Raw genomic sequence first — 20972 nt, 5'->3', positions numbered from 1 at the left:
CGAATAAACAATGCAACTCGTTCCCGCATAAGCTACATGCCTCTTGGTGGAACATCTGGGGTAGCTCGTGTTGCTGCAGCCAAAACACACCCACGGCCCGAACCAAGCGAAGAGCCGAAGAACCGGGGTGGGGGAAGTGCCGATATACCACGTGATCGGGATCTTGGCAGATTAGTCATTTGAACCGAGATGGCCCGTGCACTGCCGGGGTGTTGGGCTCAGGTCGTGAATATACCGACGTCCGTTCCGTCACCATGCGACGTCAGTGTTCCAATCCCAGTCTCTTAAGAGCCAGTTCCCAATTCCTTCATACTGATTATACAACATCTCATCGGTTATTTCAGTTGCTTCACCTCCCATGGCCACTTGCGTATTGTGGTCAATCACTGTCGCTAACGGGAGGTACTCTTCTAGCGCAGCAGCAGCGTCCATCGGTGTTTTCAACTCCGCCAGGATACCTGCCGTCATCATGTCTGAAACAGTCCGGGCATATTGATCGTCTTCTGGGCGACCAGATTCCACCATCTCGTGTGGGTAATTCGCTAACATAACGTCACCAAGACGACACAGGTCTGTTCCGAAACCACTGAAACATGCCTGCTGGTCGGGGGTTAGTGGAGTTGGCTGTGGTCGATCTGGCGGTCTGGCAACTTTCGGCGCCTCATCAAGGATGCTCTGCATGGCCTTCAAGCTACCGATGGCAGAGGGCCATCGCTTCGCGAGTTCCTTTTGGGAATTATAAATGATGCGGAGGTCCTGCTCCGCCCTCTCCCAGAGATGCGGGTATGGGAAGCACGACATAAGACCGACTCCAGCCGCCAGGAGATAGAAAGTGAAAATTGGGCCGAGAAATCGAATCTCATCGCGTGCTAAAAAGTCTTCAAATATGCCGGCAATGAAAGACGACGCAAGGATGGCAGCTGCTGACGGGAGGTTCGATGGTGAGATTGGTCGATAAAGGATTGCGAGGGTGATAAAATACGGGACATGAAGCTGACGAGCTTCAAAGTTGTAAGGCATCAGTACAAGCCTATGGGCAGGTGCACCCTCGGTTGGGCTGTATCTTCGGAATAGGCGAAGGGACTCCGGTAATTCTCGAGTCCATCGGTAAAGTGCATTTTCAATATTTACTCGCTTCTGACGAGATAAACTACGTCGACAGTAGCATTGCGTGAGGTCCCCAAGGAGGGCTGAAATTTCCACATATACGATGAAAAGCTGTCCATTTGAACTGCAGCCATAGAAGTCTTCCGGGGTTAAAGGTTTGACTTCACTGTCATCCGGATTAATAGCGCGAGGACGACCATGTCCTGCAGATATTAAGCAGTCTCGGGCCTGTAATCGGCAGTTAGGCACCCGAGCTTAGCATATAAGATAAGCGCGAGCTTAATCCCAATCTCAAAATTAGTAAATACAATACTTACATATAGGGTCCACCACAGCCTCCTACGCAGGGGGGCATCTCGGCCCGGCGGTGGTTCTCTATGCAGCCCAATTTGATAAGCTAGGCCAACCCCGATCCGATTCCAGAAGCCACTCGTATTAATAGATACGTGTTCCGGACCCTCGGGGTTATACCAATGCAGGATACACACGGCGGTGATGACAGTGATCGTGTTCTTCTCATAGCCAGACCAAAACAGTGCTCTTGCTCGCCGATAAAATTCGTTCGACGAAGCGTAAGCAGTGACAGCTGGCGCTGAGGAGACTCTACTTGCAGCGAGAAAGACAGCCTGAAGCAATAAAATGGATGGTTGATGGCCGGTGCGCTCTGTGAGCCAGCTCCGTTCTACGATGGGCATCCATGGCGAACATCGCTTCATGAAGGTGTCTATGAGCCCCTCCCGGACGGCCCGTGGTGGAAGATCGAATGCGTGCTGCAGATGAAGAATTCTGAGATCTTCTTCGGTAAGAGATTCTGTCGCAACGGCCGGATATGCCTTTGCTCGATCCTCATTGACCGGAACCTCCCCGCGAATATACTCATAGCGACCCAGGTACGTCGAGTTCGGAGTACTTGGGCCGTAAGCACGAGAGTCTTGCGCTGGCTGTGACGGTCGAGCGAACCCTGATGAGGCTGCGTTTGGATACAATGTCGATCCTTCCGATTCCTGAGCAGCAGACGTTGGAGGGGTTTGATTGTGAGCCGATGCACCTGCACCGGCCGACGATTCCGATTGATGAGAAGGGTGTCCATCAGCAACAACCGAGCGCCGCTGATCCCATGGCAGATGGCCAGAGTCCCAGTTTGGTCGTCGCAGAGGCCCAAGGCTAGGAGTCTCGTGCCTTATTTCCACTTTTGTGGTTGCTCTCGATCCCGAGACGGCATCCTCACGTTCGGCAGCTGTCTTGCGACGTTTGCGTTTTCGCTCGCGGGGACTACAGGAAAAAGGATGTCAGACCCCAAATTTCAACATTAAATTAGGGGGCAAGAGATGAGAGAACTCACGAGCAAGTCCAGTGGTTCCTCGCACAGTTTAGACACTGTGAACCTCCTTCGGGGTATATGCACCGTATCTGCCCGAAAATACCATCGAATCAGCGCCCGACGAGGTCAAAAATTTCCATTAAATGGTAAATTAGAAAGAGAATGACATCTAAAATCATCTACCTTCTTTTTATTGCACGCAACACAGGCGGACGCTGCTCGAAGACGCGGCGGGCTTTCGCCAGCCTTCCCCGTGGTAGGGACATTATTATGCACGGCAGCAGCAGGGGCAGTTGTAGTAGGCGGCGCCGGCTGCGGCACAGAAACCTCACTCATACGGATACGCTTTGTCCCCGAGTTTTCAACAATAGAACTGATTCAACGGATACTATGGAAACAAGAAGCTTGGGAGCAGAAAGTGAGCGGGATATCAGGCCGACGGCGGATGTTTCCTCGACCGGAGTTGGGGCGATCGGAGCTTTGCTGACTTTGGGCTGGTCAGCGTAAATTCTCCTGCCATGCCGACCTTCTTGGCGCCACCGGCATTAGTCGTATTGTACTGTACCTGTATCAGCGTCCGTGCCCAATTGCAACCAGACGCGACCTCTTCATGGAACAATCTACTAAGTGTTCGGGAAGATGCAAGTCATGAAGCCACAAAAATCAAGTTCTTACTTACCTTGGCTCTCTAGCAGCATCCAACACCATCTCCGAGATGTAGTGCACCTACTGCTATCGAAATGAAAGCCACAAATCCGAAATATACAGAGGTGCGGGATGTGATGTGGCGGTGGAACTCCGATGCCGAATATGGGGCTGTATTTTACAGCTAGAAGTCGACAATATAAACCGCGCTTCCGGGCTGGAGGGACGTGATCGCAGCCAAACATCAGCAGCCTGGTTAACTTTCGGGGCAGGGATCCCCACCTCACAGCCGGGAATTCCACACTGAAACTCGACTGACATTCTTTGTCAACGGCCGCTCTACGCCTGGACGTCCAGTGGCGCCCATAAGGCAACGTTACATGTTTCGCGTAAATCGTAAATTAACACACATGGAGGCGGAGAATCAACACATTGAAAGGAGCATAGGAGAGACTGCTTCAATGCCAGATAAATTTCTAAGATTGATGTTTACCAACTGCATGCAAGGTATCATCGGCAGCTGGATGCCCAATCCGATCCTACCCTATAACAGCAGTGCCAGAGAAAAAGATGTTTCCAGATATTCAATAGATACACGCCATTCTGCAGCCAAAACAATTGGTAGCAGTGGGACGGGCATCCAGTACGTCTGGATTGGCTGGTCACATTTCTATGCAACAGCATTGCTCTTAGCACGTCTTCGGCACAACCACAACCATTGAGAAAAGGCCGGATTGCAATTTGACATCAGTGCTGGTTCGTTGGCAAAAAAAAAAAAAAAAAAAAAAAAAATACTAGGAAAAGGTGTTGCGCGTTGCGCATAGCACGGGTTGCAAATCGTTGGATTATTAGCATCAAACGTACAACGAATTGAATATGTATGTATGGAAGGGTAGCGGGAAAATTAAGATTAATACCATAATATTGGCCAGACAATGGCACCGAAAGAATCGAAGAAGTGTATGTCTTGACAAGATGTATCAACATCTTGGCATGAAGGAGATTAAAGCTCGCCATGTCGCAAGGTTTGTTGCGAAGGACGAAAGTTGCCTTTCTTAAGTTCCTGGAAGGCTAAGTCAAACCGTGCACCCATCATCCAAGCGACGCCAAACTGCATAATGCGAATTAGTGCACGATACATATCATGATAGGCCTGCGGACTCAAGACGTACCATGAGGGAAGAGACAACAACTAGTATACCCACGAGTGAAACAACAATGAAGATAGTATCCCGTGTGGCTTCAGCAGCCTCGGCAGCCCTTTTCGCATCTTCAGCACTCTTCTTGTTACTTACTCTCCGATTGGCATCTTCTAAGGATTGAGTCGGGAAGATCGATTCGATGAATTTTTCGATCTGCAAAGAAATTAGCAACACAACTAGGATAAATGCTAAATTCGAAAGGTTCACCAACCTTTCCGCAAGCCATGCTAACCCTGAGGAAGTTCGGGTCTTTTGGAGTGTTCTTTTTGTGTATTGCTCGAGCGTATTGACGGAAGACATCACATATAACACGAACGTTTTGTGTTGACTGCCACATCAGTCGACAAGCCTGGCCCTTTGTAATTTTGATGTTACGGTCAAACATGGCTGGATTTCGGAAGCATAGCTCTAAAGTGGCAATGGCCATGGACTGGGGAATAGCACAGAAGTTGAAAACGCTTTGCTCCTTTAATCCTGCCAGGTAGTAAAGACAGTCATCCACGTGCCCAAGGGCATTCAGTATCATCTCTGCACCACAATTCACGGCTGCTTCGCGATTTTCTGGCTTGAAGAGGTCCTCCCACTTATCGACGTGATTTGACCAAATCTCCTTTGGCCAGAAACGACGATTATCGTCTTCATCCTCTCGCACATCGCGGATGATGTTGGTCTTTTGAAGAAAGAGACCCATGGATTTGAAAAGCTGCGGACGCTCGAGGAGCTGAGGCCGGGCAAATCCAGCCTCGACGAATAGTCTTGTTAAGCCCTCACCAACAAGCCCAGCAACATACCAGCAGTAAAGATCATATTCTTCCACAGTATTGACATTTACATTCTCAAACTCGGCTTTTCGACAGTAATCAGCCATCCCATTGCTCATTCTATCAGTGATATCCTTGATGATAGCCTTATAGGCGGGCTTTATTTTCTTAAATTCGGTGATAACGTTATGGAACTGAACCAGCAGTTCGCGGTCTTTCTCTTCGGGCCGATTGCCATCAAAAGTCCACCCGTCGACCTCTAAGAAGTCCTTGAAATTGCGAAGGAGTGGCTCCTTAACTTTCAGAGGTATAGAGGTATCATCTTCGATGGTGTCTAGACCACGAAGAATAAGGTAAAACAGGCAAACAGGAAGAAGGAGCTCAGGATGTAGCTCCATGATCACAGCGCTGAAGCTGCGACTCGTGAGTTTCAGGAAGTGGTAACATTTCTTTTCGCTCTCTGTTTCATTTCCTGTGATTCTAGAGTGGACAGGCTCATGCCATACTTTCCTAGGCGGCGTCAGTGTACGCGAGTAGTGTTACAATTTCGAGCTGTAAATACCTACCATTGGATGATTGATCTGAGCTCTTGAGGGTGTGAGAGAAGATAGAGGGCTTGGGAGAAGGAAACCATGATGACCAGCAGGGCACCAGAAGAGCAGCAATTGAGAATATGTCACAAGATGAGGTTATGGAGGAGGTTCGCTGGGAGCCTACCCTTGAGATTAAAACAGATCGAAAGGGGGAATCATTCAAACTAAAATGAACATAACTGAGGACATTTACATATGGATAAAGGAACCAACAGCACTAAAAATACAAAACAGACAAAATATTTATGACATTGACTGTGAAGGGTGAATTGATGGTGAGAGGGACTCAAAGTTGTTGTGGATGAAGGAAGGGGGAAGAGAAAGGGAAAGGAAATGAAGAGGAGGAAGAAAAGAATTTTGGTTTCCCGAAAGCAGAATTTAGCGAGCAAGTTTGGGCGGTTCAGCGCAGGTACGAAGAACCTTGTTACTAATCCGGCCGCGCGTGAGGAAGACGCTGATTGGCAGAAACTCTATCAGTCAAGCCAAGCCACATCTTGGCGTTTGGTCATCGTTATCCAGCCGTTTAACACATTTCACTGGAGCTTTGGCCATGGTAGCTATGATGAATCAAAAGCTAGACAGAATTCCAGAAACATATTATATGGCCCGTCAATGTGAGAAAAATGCAGTTGAATCCCATGCATTAGCACCCTGATTAAATTTACTGCTGACCAAAGTGGAAAAACGGTCTCAAAACAAGAGGCAGAAGAGCCTAGTCCAACGCCTGCAGCTCTAACAAGACGATTACACAGGCTATCTAAAGAGGCATCTGGCCCGCGACATGAAGCCTATGCTGGAGCACATACTCCGCAGATGCCTCTCCCATCTTCTCCTTGGCACCCGCATTGGTTTTCGTCGAATCAACACGCTCTCAGAACCTTGGTTTGGACAGCAAATATGGACCCTGCCTGGCATCGTCTATCTTACTTTGTCCTCCGTTTCATCTATAGAATCGAGAATCTTTCGCTCGTCCACGACAACTCTATCCGACGACGCTTCACTGTAGTTGGAAACTGCTGGCGCAATGCATAGCCCCCTCGATGGAGGGACAGAGATCAGGAGAGATATGATGTTGATCAAATTGCTTCAATAGAGGGTATCAACACCTTCATTGTAAGTAGATATCGAAGTGCATAAATTGATGCTTGAGGCTAAGCTCAATTAGACAGAAGAAAAAAGCCATGAGATCAGGCTTTAAATGTAAAAAATATATAGCCCGTGGTATAGGCACTAGGCGCATTGTTCCAGTTTTCAAAATCAGACAGGGTCATAGGATACTGTCTGACTTCGGCTTGGCCGCATGCTAATAGTCAGCGCAAAATATTTGAAAACAAGCCATGTGCATATCGGACAGGTAAAGCGCTGCCTACTATGGCATATCTTGTTGAGAATCCAAAGCCAGTCTTTCGGCAGTTTCGTGGAGGGTGCAGTAGTGATAGTTGCGCGGGAAGGCAAGTTCATAGGAGGGAAAAGGGCGGTTCAGAGAGGTGCATGGGATGTGAGTCGAGCCCTACCAAAGAATCGTAAGTGACGCAATGTAGTTCGAAGGGCAGCGTAGAAAATGAGCTCTAGCTAGGCTGGCCTCAGCCAGCTAAGGGACAGCTGAGCCTCTTAGAAATGGAGGTCCTGAGCTCAGATTTTTTTGCAGGCTCCGAAGACAGGTGCACAACGCATGGAGTAGATGGCAGAAAACGCCCCCCGACAAACCGACAAACGCGTTCTCAGTTGCATTTTCACGTGACTGCTGCGGCGACGTTCGCCCTGTGGCGCAGCAAGAAACAAAACAAAAGCGGTACTGCCGCTATACACCGCCTACAAAATGCCCCGCCCTGTGATGACATAATAATATTCCCTGGCCAATCACAGCCCCGGGCAGAATAGGAAATTTTGAGCAGCTGTGCCGAGCATATGACGACGGTGTTTGCTGCCACCGTTTCTCCCCAATATCGCTGCCTGCAAACGGCTTCTTTTCTCTTCCATTGTCCATTACATCTTCATTAATAACCCCAGTCTTCACTTAATCTGGCTTTTTCTCGTTTACACCTGACGGACAATTCCCCATTGCATCACATATCGACCCCAGAGATCTATATCGCATCCGTGCCCCACGCTTATCCTTGCAAATATGGTAGCGGATACCGCATATTATGATATCTTAGGTGTGCCACCCACGGCCACTGAACTTGAGATTAAGAAGGCATACCGAAAGTTAGCCATTACGACCCATCCAGGTTTGTTTTGATCGCTTTTATTACCGGGTTTAGGAGGGCTAGCTGACCAGGAGTCGCAGATAAGAATCCGGATGACGAGACGGCTCACGAGAGGTTCCAAGCCGTAAATTGCCCTGCTAATTTACGTGTCTGCTCCGTATACTAACGCGTTCAAAACTTCAGATTGGCGAAGCATACCAAGTCTTGAGCGATGAAGAACTGCGAAAGCAATACGACAAATATGGCAAGGAGAAGGCGATACCAGGAGGCGGATTCGGTATGCACTCACGCTCTGTGGATGAATATGTGCAATACGCTAATTTTATATCTGACAGAGGATCCGGCCGAATTTTTCAGTATGATCTTCGGAGGGGATGCTTTTGTGGATTTGATCGGAGAAATATCCCTCATGAAGGATTTGACACGCACAATGGATATTACTATGCAAGAAATGGAGGAAGACGATCTGGCTGAATCTGCAGAGGAGAAGCTCAAGATACACGAAGAGAAAGAAAAGGAAGCGCCGCAGGCGCAATCGTCGCAGGGACTCAGCACCTCCCCAGCTCCACCGTACGTCACCGATGAGAAAGAAAAAGAATCTGTTTCCTCTAGTGCGCCGGGGAGATCAATAGAAGCCGGATCGGGAACCAGCACTCCCCGACGTGTTTGGGGTCAGCAAGCAATTATGGACAAATCAGAGGAGGACGCGAGAATGGATGCCGCCGGCTTGAGTCCGGAAGAAAAGGAACTCAGGAAGAAAGAAAAGAAGAAGGGCGGTCTTACGAAGGAACAGAAGGAACGCCTGGCGGCATTCGAGGCCGAAAGAAAGAAACAAAGAGAAGAACGCGTCGACACTCTCGCCAGAAAACTAGTAGATCGTCTGAGCATATGGACCGAGACAGACAAGGGCAAAGACGTCACATATGCCTTCGAACAGAAGACTCAATTAGAAGTTGAAAATCTCAAGATGGAATCCTTCGGGCTTGAAATCCTCCATGCCATCGGCACCACTTACATCCAGAAAGCCACTTCTTTCCTCAAATCGCAGAAATTCCTCGGTATCTCTGGATTCTTCTCTCGACTAAAGGACAAGGGGACTCTGGCGAAAGAAACCTGGACCACTATCTCCACTGCTCTTGACGCACAAATGACCATGGAAGAAATGGCAAAGCTGGAAGAGAAAGGAGGCGACGATTGGACAGATGAGAAAAGAGCAGAGTATGAAAAGAAAGTCACCGGCAAGATTTTAGCAGCTGCGTGGCGTGGAAGCAAGTTCGAGATCCAGAGCGTCCTGCGTGATGTTTGTGATCAAATACTCAATGACAAAACCGTCAAATTGGAAAAGCGGGTAGAACGTGCCCAAGCGCTCGTTATTTGCGGAAAGATTTTCCAACAGGTATGCTATGACTTGATCTCCACATTCTCCTCCCGTAAATTTGGCTTTTGGGCTAACCCATGCTAATTTTTTCCCTGAACCAGGCCGAACGTGACCCCGACGAAGAAGGTGACTATATGGCATTCGAACAGTTGATGGCAGAAGGAATGTCGAAGAAGGGTAAAAACGAGAAGAAGAAAGAACCCAAGAAGGCGAAACCAGAATCACACCCGGAAGCCACCCCGTCATAAGGGGGTGATGCTTCAACGCTATGATAGAATGAGACAAAGCGTTCCAACCCGATTGGCTCTACGTTTTTCTTTTTTTTTAACCGTTGAATTCATTTATGCATATCCCACCATAGAGAGATACTGATTTTTGGCTTGCTTTGGTTTTATAAGGTTATTTTCTGATGATTCACGACTTCACTTCTCGAGTTTTCTTCTCGTGCTCTGGTATGAACCCTGACACCACTAAGCTGCATGACTGTCCTTCCAGCATGTATAATGTGGAATTGCAGGCTTTAAGTCTGAAGTCATGATAGCAAACTGCTAACAAGGACAAACATCATTTCAACGAGAAAATCAATTGATCTCTATCCCATTCTAAATCTCATCAAGCATGACACAGGAAGGAAAGATATGCACAATTATGGGTATCTTGTTTCTGCGATGTAGTGACGCAAAGTGTGGATGTAATGGTACAATGCGCAAGAATTAACACATGGAGAACAAAAGGTGATATGAAGGTAAAGGATGTGAAAAGAGGAACAAAGAAGCTGTGCCAGACATAGAACTCTCACTACTTCTGTTGTGAGGGTCCGGTCCACCACCCCAACCACTCAGAAATAGAAAAAAAATATACGCCACTGTGGTCGAAATAATCAGTACTATGGGGTAAAACTGACACCAGAGGCCCAACCGCTGTCCATTTTTTTTTGAGGGAAAAAAGAAATAAAATGCTCTCCTGCATGTGCGCCATATGCCAATGAATGGGGAATATCCAACAAAAAAGTGGAGTCAATGGGGAGTTTATACAGCCAAAGAGAATTATCCAGCTGTTTGTGGAAATGAATGGATAGGATTAAAAGAGAAAAGAAAAAGTGACTCTGATGCAGCCGCATAACAAGGTATAATTTTTCGAGTTCATTTCATGGGATGCCTTGTCAGCCTTCATGTACATCACCGTCCGATAATGGCAAGTTCGCCAAAACAGTGTCATCGGCGATATAACGCTCATCTGGAAACCCAGGCACTTCTGTAGTTGGGCTCAACAACGCCTTGCCCCCTTGCCAATCTTCGTCGATGTCGTCATGAGCCAGCACTCGACCGCCGATCTCGATATCACTGATGTAAACTTGATATTCGAGGGCTTTTCTACCCTCTGTAATTAAGCTTTCTGTCCATTCTAGGCACCTTCCTATACTTTGGCTGAGTTTCTGGCTGTCTATCAGGAGCTGTTGATGTCTAGCAAGGTCGTCCAGGAGGTGCTTCTCGTCCCGTGCGCGAGGTTGCTCTTCACCCTCAACGCCCCCATCAGGACTCCTCGTTTCATCTTCGGAGGAAGAAGCGCCATTCTCGGATTCCGAGGTGATATAATTGAGCGAATTAAACGATTCGTCACCAGCTCCATTATCAGTCTCACTGACGATAGAGAGCCCGCCCCCAGACACGGGGCGATGGGAGGTGGTGATGGAAAGTCGACCAGCGCGGCTCAATCGGCGATATCGCCGTAGTTCTGCGTTCTGCCTCCTCATTTCTCTCTCCAAAGTCCGATTTATAGCGAGTAAAGAAGAATTGCTGATCTCCAGATCCAAAACTTTCCGCTCCGTTCGTGCATTGGCTGCCAGTTCATTGGCGTTCTGAAGATTGTTATTTGAATCCTCCTTAGAAGGACTACCAACGCGCGGAAAAGGATGTAGAATATCACCGGATGTTGAGGATCTGTTGCTATCGGGAAGGGGGCTATGGTACGCAGAGCTAGCATTGCCATGATCACCGGCTACCAGTATCGGGTGACTTGTAGGACTCGTAATATGAGGCCGCGTTTGGCGAAAGCATTGAGATCCATCTATACTCGGAGATTTCACATGTGAACAATGACTCCTGGATCCCGGGGATGTGGGATTTAAACGCGGGGTTTGTAACAGAGGTGACTCCTGAGGATGTGACGAATGCAAACTGGATCGTTTTGATTCTCGAGGGTTCGTTGTAGGTTCTTTGGGCGAGGAGAGGAGCGGCTGTGCATTTTGCAATCTTGGTGATGCGATTGGGGACCGGAGTGCCGTAGGGACTCCTCCGCTTTGCGTTTTGCCTTTTGTAGGCCCTGGTCTCCGATCACTAGAGCTGCGAGATCCTTCAGCTACGCCGTTTGCGTACGTAAAATAACGTCCATTTGGCTGGATATTCCCGTGAGACTGTTTGGGGTCCGCTTCGTGGGATGAAATTGTAGATCGCGCGTCATCGGCATGGAAAAACATAGGGGCTCCAAGAGAACCGCTGCATGATGAAACCGGCCGAGACGGCGGGTTACCGTGCAGTAAGCCATTTACGACACTCTTCGGCCTGGATGATCGTGAGGATGGGCCGATATTGTCGCGCGGAGTTAGGGGGTTCTCAGAGGAGTTGCCTACGTTAGAGCGTATGGAATTCTGAGCGTGGGATGGAGTGCCTGATGGAGAGGAGGAAGCGGAGAGAGCATCTCTCCGGGAGTTCCTTGACCCCGAACGGGGTGTGATATTGGAGTTTAGTCCTCCTGACGCATGGGATGTATTCTCTGAAGAGCGAGATGTGTTCGGAATAGGGGCATCGGCATGTTGGAATTTGCGGTTCGAGTGGGTGGAATTGTATCCAGCTAGCTTAGGAGTCAGGGGTGCTTTGGCGGTCCTGTTGAACGCTGCACTCATTGATGGAGTGAAAGGTTTGTTCGGGGGATTGTTTTGTTTATCCAGAGGTCGCATTGTTGTTTCGCCTGAGATTAAAGTCAATGTGAAGTGCAGGTGAACTCGCGGGATGACATTGCGAGATTTTGGGCAAAGCAAGGAACATGATGGCCAAAGCCCACAATAGCGGTATGGAAGACTTCGTGTCTATCTCTTTTCAGACAGCAGAAGCCCGCAAACCATTGGATTCACTTTGGGAGTTGGAGAGGTTTGGGGCGACACACCCTCCATAAGGTTATTATTATTAGGCGTTGCCGTCATTTCACGATGCTCCTCGCGGTTAAACCCGAAGTGGTCTAGCGGCACCCGTCCCTCTCACCACGCGACGGAGGGCTCCACGGGAACTCGGACGAGCTACCACGGATCCTGGAATGCTCGACGATGCGGTCCCTACGGCTTTTATCCAACTTTAGGAACCCTTTTGCTGATGCCATTTTTGCCGAATTACATATGACACAGCTGCTCCTAATTGGGTCCACGGAACTTGGGCGTGTCGTTACATGGTCACTCTTCTCCATCTGCTCACAAAGCTTCAGCCGGAGCCTCCAGGTATTTAGGTATAGTACGCGTTTCGAATGGCTTTACAATATTCCGACTCGTTGCTGTGCAAAAGGTCTGGCAAGTGTTTGTTTGCAGACAGCCTTGCGAAAGTAGAAGTGTAGCCCTGATACAAAACTCAGGTTGAATGAACCTTATAGTTAGGGCAGCTCACGTCCTAGCTGAACAAACAGGGCGCATTCGAGAGTCTATAACATTCGAATTTAAGAGACGAGCAAATGTGACTGTGAGGAGACAGCGGGTTAGACATTCATGTCTCGTTACCTAACATTCACCATATACACATTGCAGCGCTGATCCAAATACATCTCTCATTTTTCAACCTCTTGTATGTGCTCCGAAGGGGCGTTAGGGGTAACACTAGTAGATTAGCCGAAGAACATGCGCTTACGCGGGGATTCTCGATTAAAAAAGTTCTCTCCCGCTCGCTTTCGTTGAGGCGGTGGTATGGTCTCATCATAGATTAAAGTCATATCAACGGCCTCTTTGATTGTATCCTTTGAAAGGCAAAAGTCCACATGTTGGTTGAACGCCATATCATCTGCTCGTTGTGGACATGAGCAGATAGGACATGTCCAAGTGTCATCGTTTGTGCTCCGATTTTCGCTGGCTGTTGGCTGAGCTGGGCTATCGGCGACTTCAGCTAACTCCTGATGAGATGATTCAAGGTCTTGACTCAGCGCTTCAAGGCTTTGAAGATCCTCAGTTCTTTCCTCCCGGGCTGCAGCTTCAAACTCTTCTTCGGTAGACATCACTTTTTCATTAGAAGCACCACTCATCGAGTCTATTAATGATTCGGGTGCGCCTGCCCCCTTTACACCAAAGAAATTAATGTCAGGTCTCTTTGTGCTAACAAGATTGGTGCAGCGAAGCCCCATTAAACGAATCTTCAGATTTGGCGTCTCTTTGTTAATTTTTGTCAGTAAAGGGAGTGCGTACTTGTAGAGATCATCTGCAAGGTAAACGGGTTTGGGTGTCACCACCTGTCTTGAGATAATCTCGAAGGTATGCAGCTTAATCTTTAGAACTAGCGTTCGTCCTTTGAATTCAGCCACACGCAGGTCTCGTTCAAGCTCTATCGCAGTTGACTTGAGTTTGTCTTGAAGACTGGCAAATCCTTCCAAATCTCGGAATGTCCTTTCGGTCCCAACACTTTTCCTTTGGCGCTCTTCAGCAGGTGCAATGTCCGTTCTCCCAAGCCCCAAGTAACACTGCATCAAAAACTGGAATGCCTTTTGTCCAAATAATGTGGCCAACATTCCCCTAAGCGAATAGATATCGCTGCACATCTTAATTCCTACCGCTTCTAGTTCGCGCTCGAATACCCGTCCTACGCCATTCACTTTCCGTACTGGGATTTTAGCCATGAATTCCATGATGGCCGCGCGATCACTGGGAACGTAAAACTGTCCATTAGGTTTATTCCAGTTAGATGCAATTTTCGCAATTTTAGCGTTCGCAGCAATCCCCGCAGAGACCGTTATTTTCGTCTCTACTGCTATTTCGTTCCGCAGTTTCTGAACGGCCTCTTGTGGCTCCATATTGTTGGTCAGGCAGTATTCCGTGATGTTCAAATATGCTTCATCGATGCTGGCACTCTCAAATTGAGGATCATAATTGGCGAGAATGGCTCGAATCTCCTTGGCTTTAGCAGTATATTTCGCATAATTTTGAGGGAGGCAAATCAGCTGCGGGCATAGCTTTTTAGCAACAAAGCTTGCCATGCCACTTCGGCAACCGTACTTTCTGGCAACATAATTGCAGGTAGTCAGGACTCCTTTCCCCACGGCCATCGGAACACTCCGTAATTCCGGTCGGTCCAACTCCTCCACTGCGGCAAAGAACGCATCGCAGTCAAGGTGAACGACAGTCTGAGAGAGATCTCGACTCAGTTCCAGTTCTGCAATGTATTCGTCCGCTCGACGGGTATGTGCTGTAAGATCCTGCTTCTCTAGCTTTTCTTTCTGTGCCAAAATGCGACTGATCTTCTCTGTAAGTGCCTGGTCACGTAGTCTTTCATGATTAAAGAATTTAGACCCCTTGGACGCTTCGTAAATGATTTCTGAAACCTGATCGCCCGTTAGCTCAAGTTATCCCGCAGCCCTCAGCAGGGATGACCGCTTGCGACGTACTTTCTGTTGGTCAACTTTGTCCTGGCCAGCCTTTGTCAGTGAGGGGCCCAGAAGGTGATATTTCAGCGTCTCGTCAGATTCGTTAGATCTGGGTTGTAGGGGAGCGTCAGCATTCTCCGACGCGTTCATCGTGCTGCGGACAAGATGCCATAACTAATATCGACAGCACGGAGTACAATTCCAGAAATGACCCTATTTGCGCTGCTGCCGACCCATTCCCACATCTCCAGATTTTCTGACGCGAGAGATCGACGTGTTCGGCCAATTTAATTAGTTTTGGTGTGGGCCGGTTGTCACGTGATCACGCGTCTCGGCGTGTTTCGCTGAATTGGCACGAGGGGATTTGGTGAGCAAAGAGTAGCCATCCCCTGCTGCCGTCCTCCAACTATAGAGAGGAGCCCAGACTATGGTAAAGTGATCTTGTCAATATGTGGATCCTGTCATCAGACGGTGACTTTCTTCGAGGTGCGTTCTGTCAACTCTTCTCCCAGCTTATTTGAGCTGACCATCCACCAGGGAAAAGGATATGGCTGAAACCTGGAAAAAGATATCTCTTCGGTCGGGTCCAGGCTGGAAGTATGTCTCCCTATTTGTTGGTTCTGTGCTAAGGAACTGATTTCAGAGTAACACAAATTTTTTATAGCTACCCATGCAATCAACTCCGCGACCATTTCAAGACACCATCTCGTCATTGAGGTTGGACGTGTTCAACAGGGAGACGGCGTATGTTCTCGCGATTTCATAATGGGCCTAAAGCTGAGAGATTACGTAGGTGCACATTCACGCGCGCTCCAAGCTCACCCTCACCGATCAGAAGTCAAAGTGTGGCACCATCATCGATGGTGAAACTATCAAAGGCACATCCAAGGAGTTGAGCGGCCGGGATGAATATTCAGTTGTCCTGGGAAGATATCCGCATCCGCTAAAGTACGTGGCATACATTCTATTCCGAATAATACTGGACCTATCTACTTATGTCTCTACATCTGATAGGATAAAATGGTGTCCCGTTGTCCTGAGCTTCTCGTTCGGCTCACAGGAAGAAGACCCCTTAATCCATGCTCAATCGCGCCTAGAAGATCTGGACATCAAAACCATCCTTCCATATATTGTCGACAAAACAACTCATGTTGTGCAGAAAAAGCGTAACACTGCCAAGGGATTGCAAGCGCTTATCAATGGAAAACATATCGTTGACCCGGCTTACATTGAGCATCTCGTGTACGCTGCAACTTCCACCGAACTCGAGCGGGAAGAGGCCCTCTGTCCATTGGAACTTGACTTCGATGCGGCGTGGCCAGATCCGACGAAGCACCTCCCACCTCGGGGAAAGGAGACAACCGACTTACCCGATTCCGCCTATGAACCTCAGCTGGAAAGACTAGATGTATTTGAAGGTTATACCTTTGTCTTCTGCGATAGCTCAAGGTTCGAAGAATTACAAGGCCCGATTACCAATGGCCACGGCAAGGCGCTTTTGTTCAAGGTCGAACCTGAAAAAACTACCCCACAGGAGCTTATAGACTATATGACTCTCGCTTCTGGTAATAAAGGGCTGGCTCGTGATTTAGACGGTAGCGGCGGAGTCTTATTAGTACAACCTCGAAAGAAGAGGCATGAAAAATGGTTTGAACGTTTTGAAAATGAAGTTGGCCGCCTGACAGGCCAACGATCCATTGAACCCGGCGAATTCTTAGATTCAATCTTGCGAAACAATGCATCAAAACTTTATAAACCTTACAAGCCGTTGGTTGTGGAGGAACCTACTGCTGAATCGCAGGATCAAGTGATGGAGGACCCTGAAGAATTGGCACCTTCCAGGCTTGCAGCTACCTCGACACGGGCCGTAACAGCAGAAGAAACTCAGAAGAGCCGCAGACCTACCAAGCGCACACGGACGCAACAAACCTATGTTCCTAAATTCAAAGATTTTGATGATGGGTTTGACATGGAGTCTATTCCAGTTTATACTCTTGAGGCAGAAGACGTCCCTGAAGAGCCGTCCCAGGTATGTATGAACGGTGTACGCTAAGGCGCCCAGTATCTAACACACGACCAGACTACCGCCATGAATCCGATGCCAGATCAATCAGTACAAGACCAAGAAATGTCAGATGTAGATGATGGAGTGTCAGAGCTTCTACCAGGAGCCACTGCTATGAAACAGCACTTCAACGGTCGAACACGCCGTGCGGCTACGCCGCCACCGCAACCACCGCCTAGATCGAAAAGGCCAAAGTTGGATGTGATCAAAGCAGTGCGGCAACATCGTGAAGCGGAGGATCGCGCTGCGATGGCACGATGGGAAGAGGAAGAGACTGCGGCGATTGTTGATGGCATGGACTTGTCTCGTATTCAAAACCTTGCCATAATCGAGGAAATGCCAGTTCTCGAAAAAGCGCGGCCGGATCGACCATCAAATGGCGATGGTGATCGATGGGACGATCGCTGGAACGGTCGCAAGAACTTTAAGAAGTTCCGGCGTAAAGGCGACGGTGGCGTACAGCATAGGATACAAGCTATCATTGTTCCACTAGAAGAGGCTAATAGGAGGACATTTGATGCTGGAAGCGAGCATCGTAGTTATAACAACAGCCCGAGAACCGAGCGGCATCTGTCTGTCGTGCAGGAGTCAAATGATACTACGACAACATCTCAACCTTCCTCGCAACACACCGCATTGAGAGCAAGGAAGCGATCACGAACAAGAGATTCGGACAGTGAAGATGGGCTGAGGTTCCGCTTTCGGCGGAAGAAGCAACGGTGACGACAAAAAAATTCAGCGGCTACAGCTCGCAACTCCCTACACGACCAGCAAAACGTCACAACAGTCAATGTCTGACGTCTAATAAGCAGCCACATCAACAAGGACGTCCAAAGAATCCTCGCCAAACCCATCGCCAACTTGATCTATCGCCTCCTTACTTCACAACCACGTGATGGCGAAAGACAATCCATAGGGTGCCAATAAAGCCAGTAAAACGACTCTGTTAACGATGCTAGAGGAAGATGAAAGCCGGTCTCTTCTCTAGACTCCGGATAGTCCCACTTTCCCTCATTAACTCCTTACCATCTAGTAGGAGTGTGAGTTGACTCTTGAAACCTACCTCGGAGCAGAGGATGATGAGAATAGCAAAAGCTAAGAGTTGAAGCAAAAGAAAGGAACTGAGGAAGCCATATTGGATTACTCTCGAGAGGGCTGAAATTGCAGGCGGCGCTAAAATGGATTCATTGCCCTGTTGTCTTCCTATGGCTTGAAGATGAGACGAGGATGTTGGATTCACTTCTCCATGTCACCGCTCGTTCTTAATAGGCGGAACTGGGGTGTAGTAACCCACCAATGTGTTATGCCTTCGAAAAGGCTCAAAAGGAGATCCTTTTGAAACTACACAAATACACAAACATATATATTCTGCATTTTGCTATAAATACACTGAAATATAAAACATGTACGGAGTATTCCGCGCGTCTTTATCTTTTAGATCTGAACCTATCATTTTAGTTTTCACTGGAACATCCTCCCTGTACCGATTTATGCGCCTTAGGCACTCTCCTTCGCCTCCGCAGCTGTAGGTAAGTTGCCCGTCTTGATCATATCCCCCGAAGCAACGGTCTCTTCCAACTTTACCTTCTCCTCCTCCGTCGCTGTAGTGATGTCGACGGCGACCTCTTCGCCAAAGTTCTTGGCTATTTCTTCCAGACTCAGACGGGCGGTTTCGGGGAAGAAGAAGTATATCACTATCAAAGAAAATGGGTATTGGTATGTTGACCGCTTTATGAAGGAAAGAGAAGAATGAGGAAGCTTTTATCTTACCGGGAATGAAAAAAGCGGACCAGATGATCACAACTAGGTAGTATTTCCATCCTACGCGAGCGAAGCCAATAGGCGCGGTCTGGAGGAGGATGATGGTTGCTAAACGACGTCATTAGACTCTCTATGGGCATATTGTCAGAGCATGTAGCGCTTACATGCAAACTGGCCGAAAAGCGAGAAACCCATTCCAATAGGGCGGATCTCGGTAGGGAAAATTTCAGAGACGTAAATGTACATCGTTGTATCGCAGAATGTTCTGTTGCAGGAATGTCAGAAACGTTTGCGAAGGGACAAAGAGGGAATGGAGTTGACTTACCCCTGGAATGCTAGGTACAAGAAGATGAAGAATATGCCAAACCCGTTACCAACACGGTTTGTTGTGCCGGCGTATTCGGCTGTCATTGCAGCCAAGCAAGACGTGGTGATGAAGATGCCCACAAAACCGACAATGTACATCATTCGGCGGGAGTTGACCTTGTCATGAAGCCACGCCCCGAGTGGATTGTAGATCAGGCCTTACGCATCGTCAGTGAGTGGTACCCATCTGAATGAATTATCGATGAATACATACCTGCGGTTGTGAGCCACAGTGCGCTTAACAACAAAGGCATATGACCAGTCATTCCAAGGTTAGTATAGAGGATCACAGCATAGTTATTCTGACGATCAAGATCAGTTAGCTATCCTCATTCCCCAGGCAAAGTCTGGTCTCAAAACCTAGACTCACAATGATAAGCGGACCACCAAACTCAGCACCCCACTGGGTCAAGAATCCAATAATCATTCTCTTCCGATAAGACTTCTTCTTGAGCACTGCCATCCAGAGGCTAGATCCGGTAGCAGCGAGTTTCTCTGCTTCGAGCTTCACCTGTTCCTTGCTCTGATAAAATTCCTCCTTCGCCACGAGATCCTGAGGATCGTCCTTTGACTGTCTGAGACGGCGAAGGATCTCCCAAGCTTCGTCATACTTTCCTTTAGAGATTAGCCACCTGGGTGATCGGGGCAGCCATGGAGAGCCAATCAACAGAAGTAATGGACTCAGGATTTGAAGGCAAAGGGGAAATCTCCAGGCAAACGACGGATTCACGCCCGTAGCGAAGTAACACCCATAGCCGACCCAGCCAGACAGCATGTATCCGAAAACAAGGAAAATTGCATGGTGTCCTACCAGCCAGCCCCGAACGAATGGACTGGACATTTCCGCGAAGTACATAGGGCAGACAGTGACAAGAATGCCGATGGACGTCCCGGAGACGAAACGACCGGCTTGGAACATCCTGACCACCATTGTCAGTGCCATCGTATTGGAAAGTAAGCATCATACATAGAACTACAAGATATTTTTCCACAGAGGTATAACATACTTTAAGTTCGCTGCACCTCCCTGTAAGACACCTCCCAAAATTGCAAGAAAAGACCCAAGCTGGATATTAACCTTGCGGCCCCATGCTTCACAGGACCACATCATGAAGAGCGATCCGACCGCACCCCCGGCACTGAAAACACCGTTTGCAGTTGCGATAGCATTGGTAGTCACAGTGTCATATCCTGGTTCGCCCTGCATGGGCAGTTTGAAGAAGGAATACCATCCTGGCTGACCGATTGTGCTACTGATAACCGATGCGGAGTAACCATAGGTCTAAGATAGAAGTACCCGTTAGAAGGATTGAAGAGAAGAAGAGGTCGAAAATGATATCAAAAGCAAAAATAAAAATAAAGACTGTCTCAGAACATGGTACTAGTTAGAATACCTACCAGCGAGCCCAAGGCGACGAATGCAATTACGAGCCTGTTGTAACGGCTCGTCTGAGATCCAAAGTCGGCCATGGTGGGCCGTTGCGTAATGTAGATAGCAATAACTATCAAAAGCTACAAGGATTGAGATCGTGAATAGTAAAAAAAACCACAGAAACAAAAGAAAATCCGGGGTAGATATCGGGGGAATAAATATCATTGAAATGATGCCATGATGCCAAAGCACTCAATGAACGGCATAATTCGAGTTTCTCATGGCACTATTCCTTTCCCGCCTTGCATCGGATGACCTGTGGTACCAACACCGTCCTCATTAAGCCTTGAAAGGCGCCACAACCTAGGCAGTTATTAAATTCATCGAAATGGCTATCGGTAAGCGAATTCTAATGAAATGAGCATTGTGTCACAGGGTCTTGAAATACTGCTTGGCCGAGCCAAACAGTTAGTGCAGCGCTACACGACCTGCTAAAGCAAATCGGCGAATAGGGTAAAAATGAAAATTTTTCAGGCAATTTTGTCATGTCAAATACCTCAGCTTTAAAGTAAACCTGTAACTTG

At 48.1% G+C, this 20972-nt stretch overlaps 8 protein-coding genes across 8 annotated transcripts; 3 read left to right on the top strand and 5 right to left on the bottom strand.

Annotated features, from left to right (window-relative positions):
- Window positions 1–249: 249 nt before the first annotated feature.
- Window positions 250–2836, bottom strand: CIMG_08114 (transcription factor; the record flags this gene model as incomplete). Its single annotated transcript, XM_001240950.2, has 4 exons — window positions 2612–2836; window positions 2450–2517; window positions 1425–2379; window positions 250–1335 (listed from the first exon to the last, which is right to left on the bottom strand). The coding sequence occupies exons 1-4, from the start codon at window positions 2762–2764 to the stop codon at window positions 250–252; spliced, it is 2262 nt and encodes a 753-aa protein (XP_001240951.1). The 5' UTR covers window positions 2765–2836.
- A 1042-nt stretch (window positions 2837–3878) lies between these two features.
- CIMG_08115 (farnesyl-diphosphate farnesyltransferase) lies at window positions 3879–5925 on the bottom strand. Its single transcript, XM_001240951.2, has 4 exons — window positions 5603–5925; window positions 4487–5546; window positions 4246–4428; window positions 3879–4184 (listed from the first exon to the last, which is right to left on the bottom strand). Exons 1-4 carry the CDS (start codon window positions 5668–5670, stop codon window positions 4077–4079), a joined length of 1419 nt encoding a protein of 472 aa, XP_001240952.1. The 5' UTR covers window positions 5671–5925; the 3' UTR covers window positions 3879–4076.
- A 37-nt stretch (window positions 5926–5962) lies between these two features.
- On the top strand, window positions 5963–7464 carry CIMG_08116 (uncharacterized protein; the record flags this gene model as incomplete). The annotated part of the gene is made up of 5 exons (XM_001240952.2): window positions 5963–6243; window positions 6382–6631; window positions 6723–6742; window positions 6940–7152; window positions 7278–7464. The coding sequence occupies 5 exons, from the start codon at window positions 5963–5965 to the stop codon at window positions 7462–7464; spliced, it is 951 nt and encodes a 316-aa protein (XP_001240953.2).
- A 104-nt stretch (window positions 7465–7568) lies between these two features.
- Window positions 7569–11053, top strand: CIMG_08117 (DnaJ domain-containing protein). Its single transcript, XM_001240953.2, has 5 exons — window positions 7569–7860; window positions 7920–7963; window positions 8023–8116; window positions 8175–9235; window positions 9319–11053. Exons 1-5 carry the CDS (start codon window positions 7755–7757, stop codon window positions 9463–9465), a joined length of 1452 nt encoding a protein of 483 aa, XP_001240954.1. The 5' UTR covers window positions 7569–7754; the 3' UTR covers window positions 9466–11053.
- Window positions 10380–12321, bottom strand: CIMG_08118 (uncharacterized protein; the record flags this gene model as incomplete). Its single annotated transcript, XM_001240954.2, has 1 exon — window positions 10380–12321. Exon 1 carries the CDS (start codon window positions 12171–12173, stop codon window positions 10380–10382), a length of 1794 nt encoding a protein of 597 aa, XP_001240955.2. The 5' UTR covers window positions 12174–12321.
- Window positions 12322–12852: 531 nt separating this feature from the next.
- On the bottom strand, window positions 12853–15051 carry CIMG_08119 (DNA-directed polymerase kappa). The gene is made up of 2 exons (XM_001240955.2): window positions 14846–15051; window positions 12853–14782 (listed from the first exon to the last, which is right to left on the bottom strand). Exons 1-2 carry the CDS (start codon window positions 14972–14974, stop codon window positions 13082–13084), a joined length of 1830 nt encoding a protein of 609 aa, XP_001240956.1. The 5' UTR covers window positions 14975–15051; the 3' UTR covers window positions 12853–13081.
- A 176-nt stretch (window positions 15052–15227) lies between these two features.
- CIMG_08120 (DNA damage response protein RcaA) lies at window positions 15228–18328 on the top strand. The gene is made up of 6 exons (XM_001240956.2): window positions 15228–15310; window positions 15362–15421; window positions 15489–15568; window positions 15618–15772; window positions 15839–16853; window positions 16905–18328. Exons 1-6 carry the CDS (start codon window positions 15274–15276, stop codon window positions 17610–17612), a joined length of 2055 nt encoding a protein of 684 aa, XP_001240957.1. The 5' UTR covers window positions 15228–15273; the 3' UTR covers window positions 17613–18328.
- Window positions 18229–20876, bottom strand: CIMG_08121 (sugar porter (SP) family MFS transporter). The gene is made up of 8 exons (XM_001240957.2): window positions 20415–20876; window positions 20024–20298; window positions 19387–19936; window positions 19231–19318; window positions 18976–19174; window positions 18815–18915; window positions 18660–18758; window positions 18229–18583 (listed from the first exon to the last, which is right to left on the bottom strand). The coding sequence occupies exons 1-8, from the start codon at window positions 20484–20486 to the stop codon at window positions 18387–18389; spliced, it is 1581 nt and encodes a 526-aa protein (XP_001240958.1). The 5' UTR covers window positions 20487–20876; the 3' UTR covers window positions 18229–18386.
- Window positions 20877–20972: the final 96 nt, after the last annotated feature.

The sequence above is a fragment of the Coccidioides immitis genome, assembly GCF_000149335.2.
Source record: "Coccidioides immitis RS genomic scaffold supercont3.3, whole genome shotgun sequence".
In the NCBI taxonomy this organism is placed as follows: Eukaryota; Fungi; Ascomycota; class Eurotiomycetes; order Onygenales; family Onygenaceae; genus Coccidioides; species Coccidioides immitis.
Note: the sequence above shows the minus strand (reverse complement) of the source record. Positions and strands in the feature narration are given on the sequence as shown.

Coding starts and splice junctions, on each gene's coding strand:
- CIMG_08119 (XM_001240955.2), bottom strand. CDS start 14,974: ATGAACGCGTCGGAGAATGCTGACGCTCCCCTACAACCCAGATCTAAC. Junction 14,783..14,845: donor ACAAAGTTGACCAACAGAAA/GTACGTCGCAAG, acceptor ACGGGCGATCAG/GTTTCAGAAATCATTTACGA.
- CIMG_08115 (XM_001240951.2), bottom strand. CDS start 5,670: ATGGTTTCCTTCTCCCAAGCCCTCTATCTTCTCTCACACCCTCAAGAG. Junction 5,547..5,602: donor CTCAGATCAATCATCCAATG/GTAGGTATTTAC, acceptor GACGCCGCCTAG/GAAAGTATGGCATGAGCCTG. Junction 4,185..4,245: donor TTGTTGTCTCTTCCCTCATG/GTACGTCTTGAG, acceptor CGCATTATGCAG/TTTGGCGTCGCTTGGATGAT.
- CIMG_08117 (XM_001240953.2), top strand. CDS start 7,755: ATGGTAGCGGATACCGCATATTATGATATCTTAGGTGTGCCACCCACG. Junction 7,861..7,919: donor AGCCATTACGACCCATCCAG/GTTTGTTTTGAT, acceptor CAGGAGTCGCAG/ATAAGAATCCGGATGACGAG. Junction 8,117..8,174: donor GATACCAGGAGGCGGATTCG/GTATGCACTCAC, acceptor TATATCTGACAG/AGGATCCGGCCGAATTTTTC.
- CIMG_08120 (XM_001240956.2), top strand. CDS start 15,274: ATGTGGATCCTGTCATCAGACGGTGACTTTCTTCGAG. Junction 15,773..15,838: donor AGATATCCGCATCCGCTAAA/GTACGTGGCATA, acceptor TACATCTGATAG/GATAAAATGGTGTCCCGTTG. Junction 16,854..16,904: donor TCCCTGAAGAGCCGTCCCAG/GTATGTATGAAC, acceptor ACACACGACCAG/ACTACCGCCATGAATCCGAT.
- CIMG_08121 (XM_001240957.2), bottom strand. CDS start 20,486: ATGGCCGACTTTGGATCTCAGACGAGCCGTTACAACAGGCTCGTAATT. Junction 18,916..18,975: donor TTGTACCTAGCATTCCAGGG/GTAAGTCAACTC, acceptor TTCCTGCAACAG/AACATTCTGCGATACAACGA. Junction 18,584..18,659: donor GTCCGCTTTTTTCATTCCCG/GTAAGATAAAAG, acceptor TTTCTTTGATAG/TGATATACTTCTTCTTCCCC.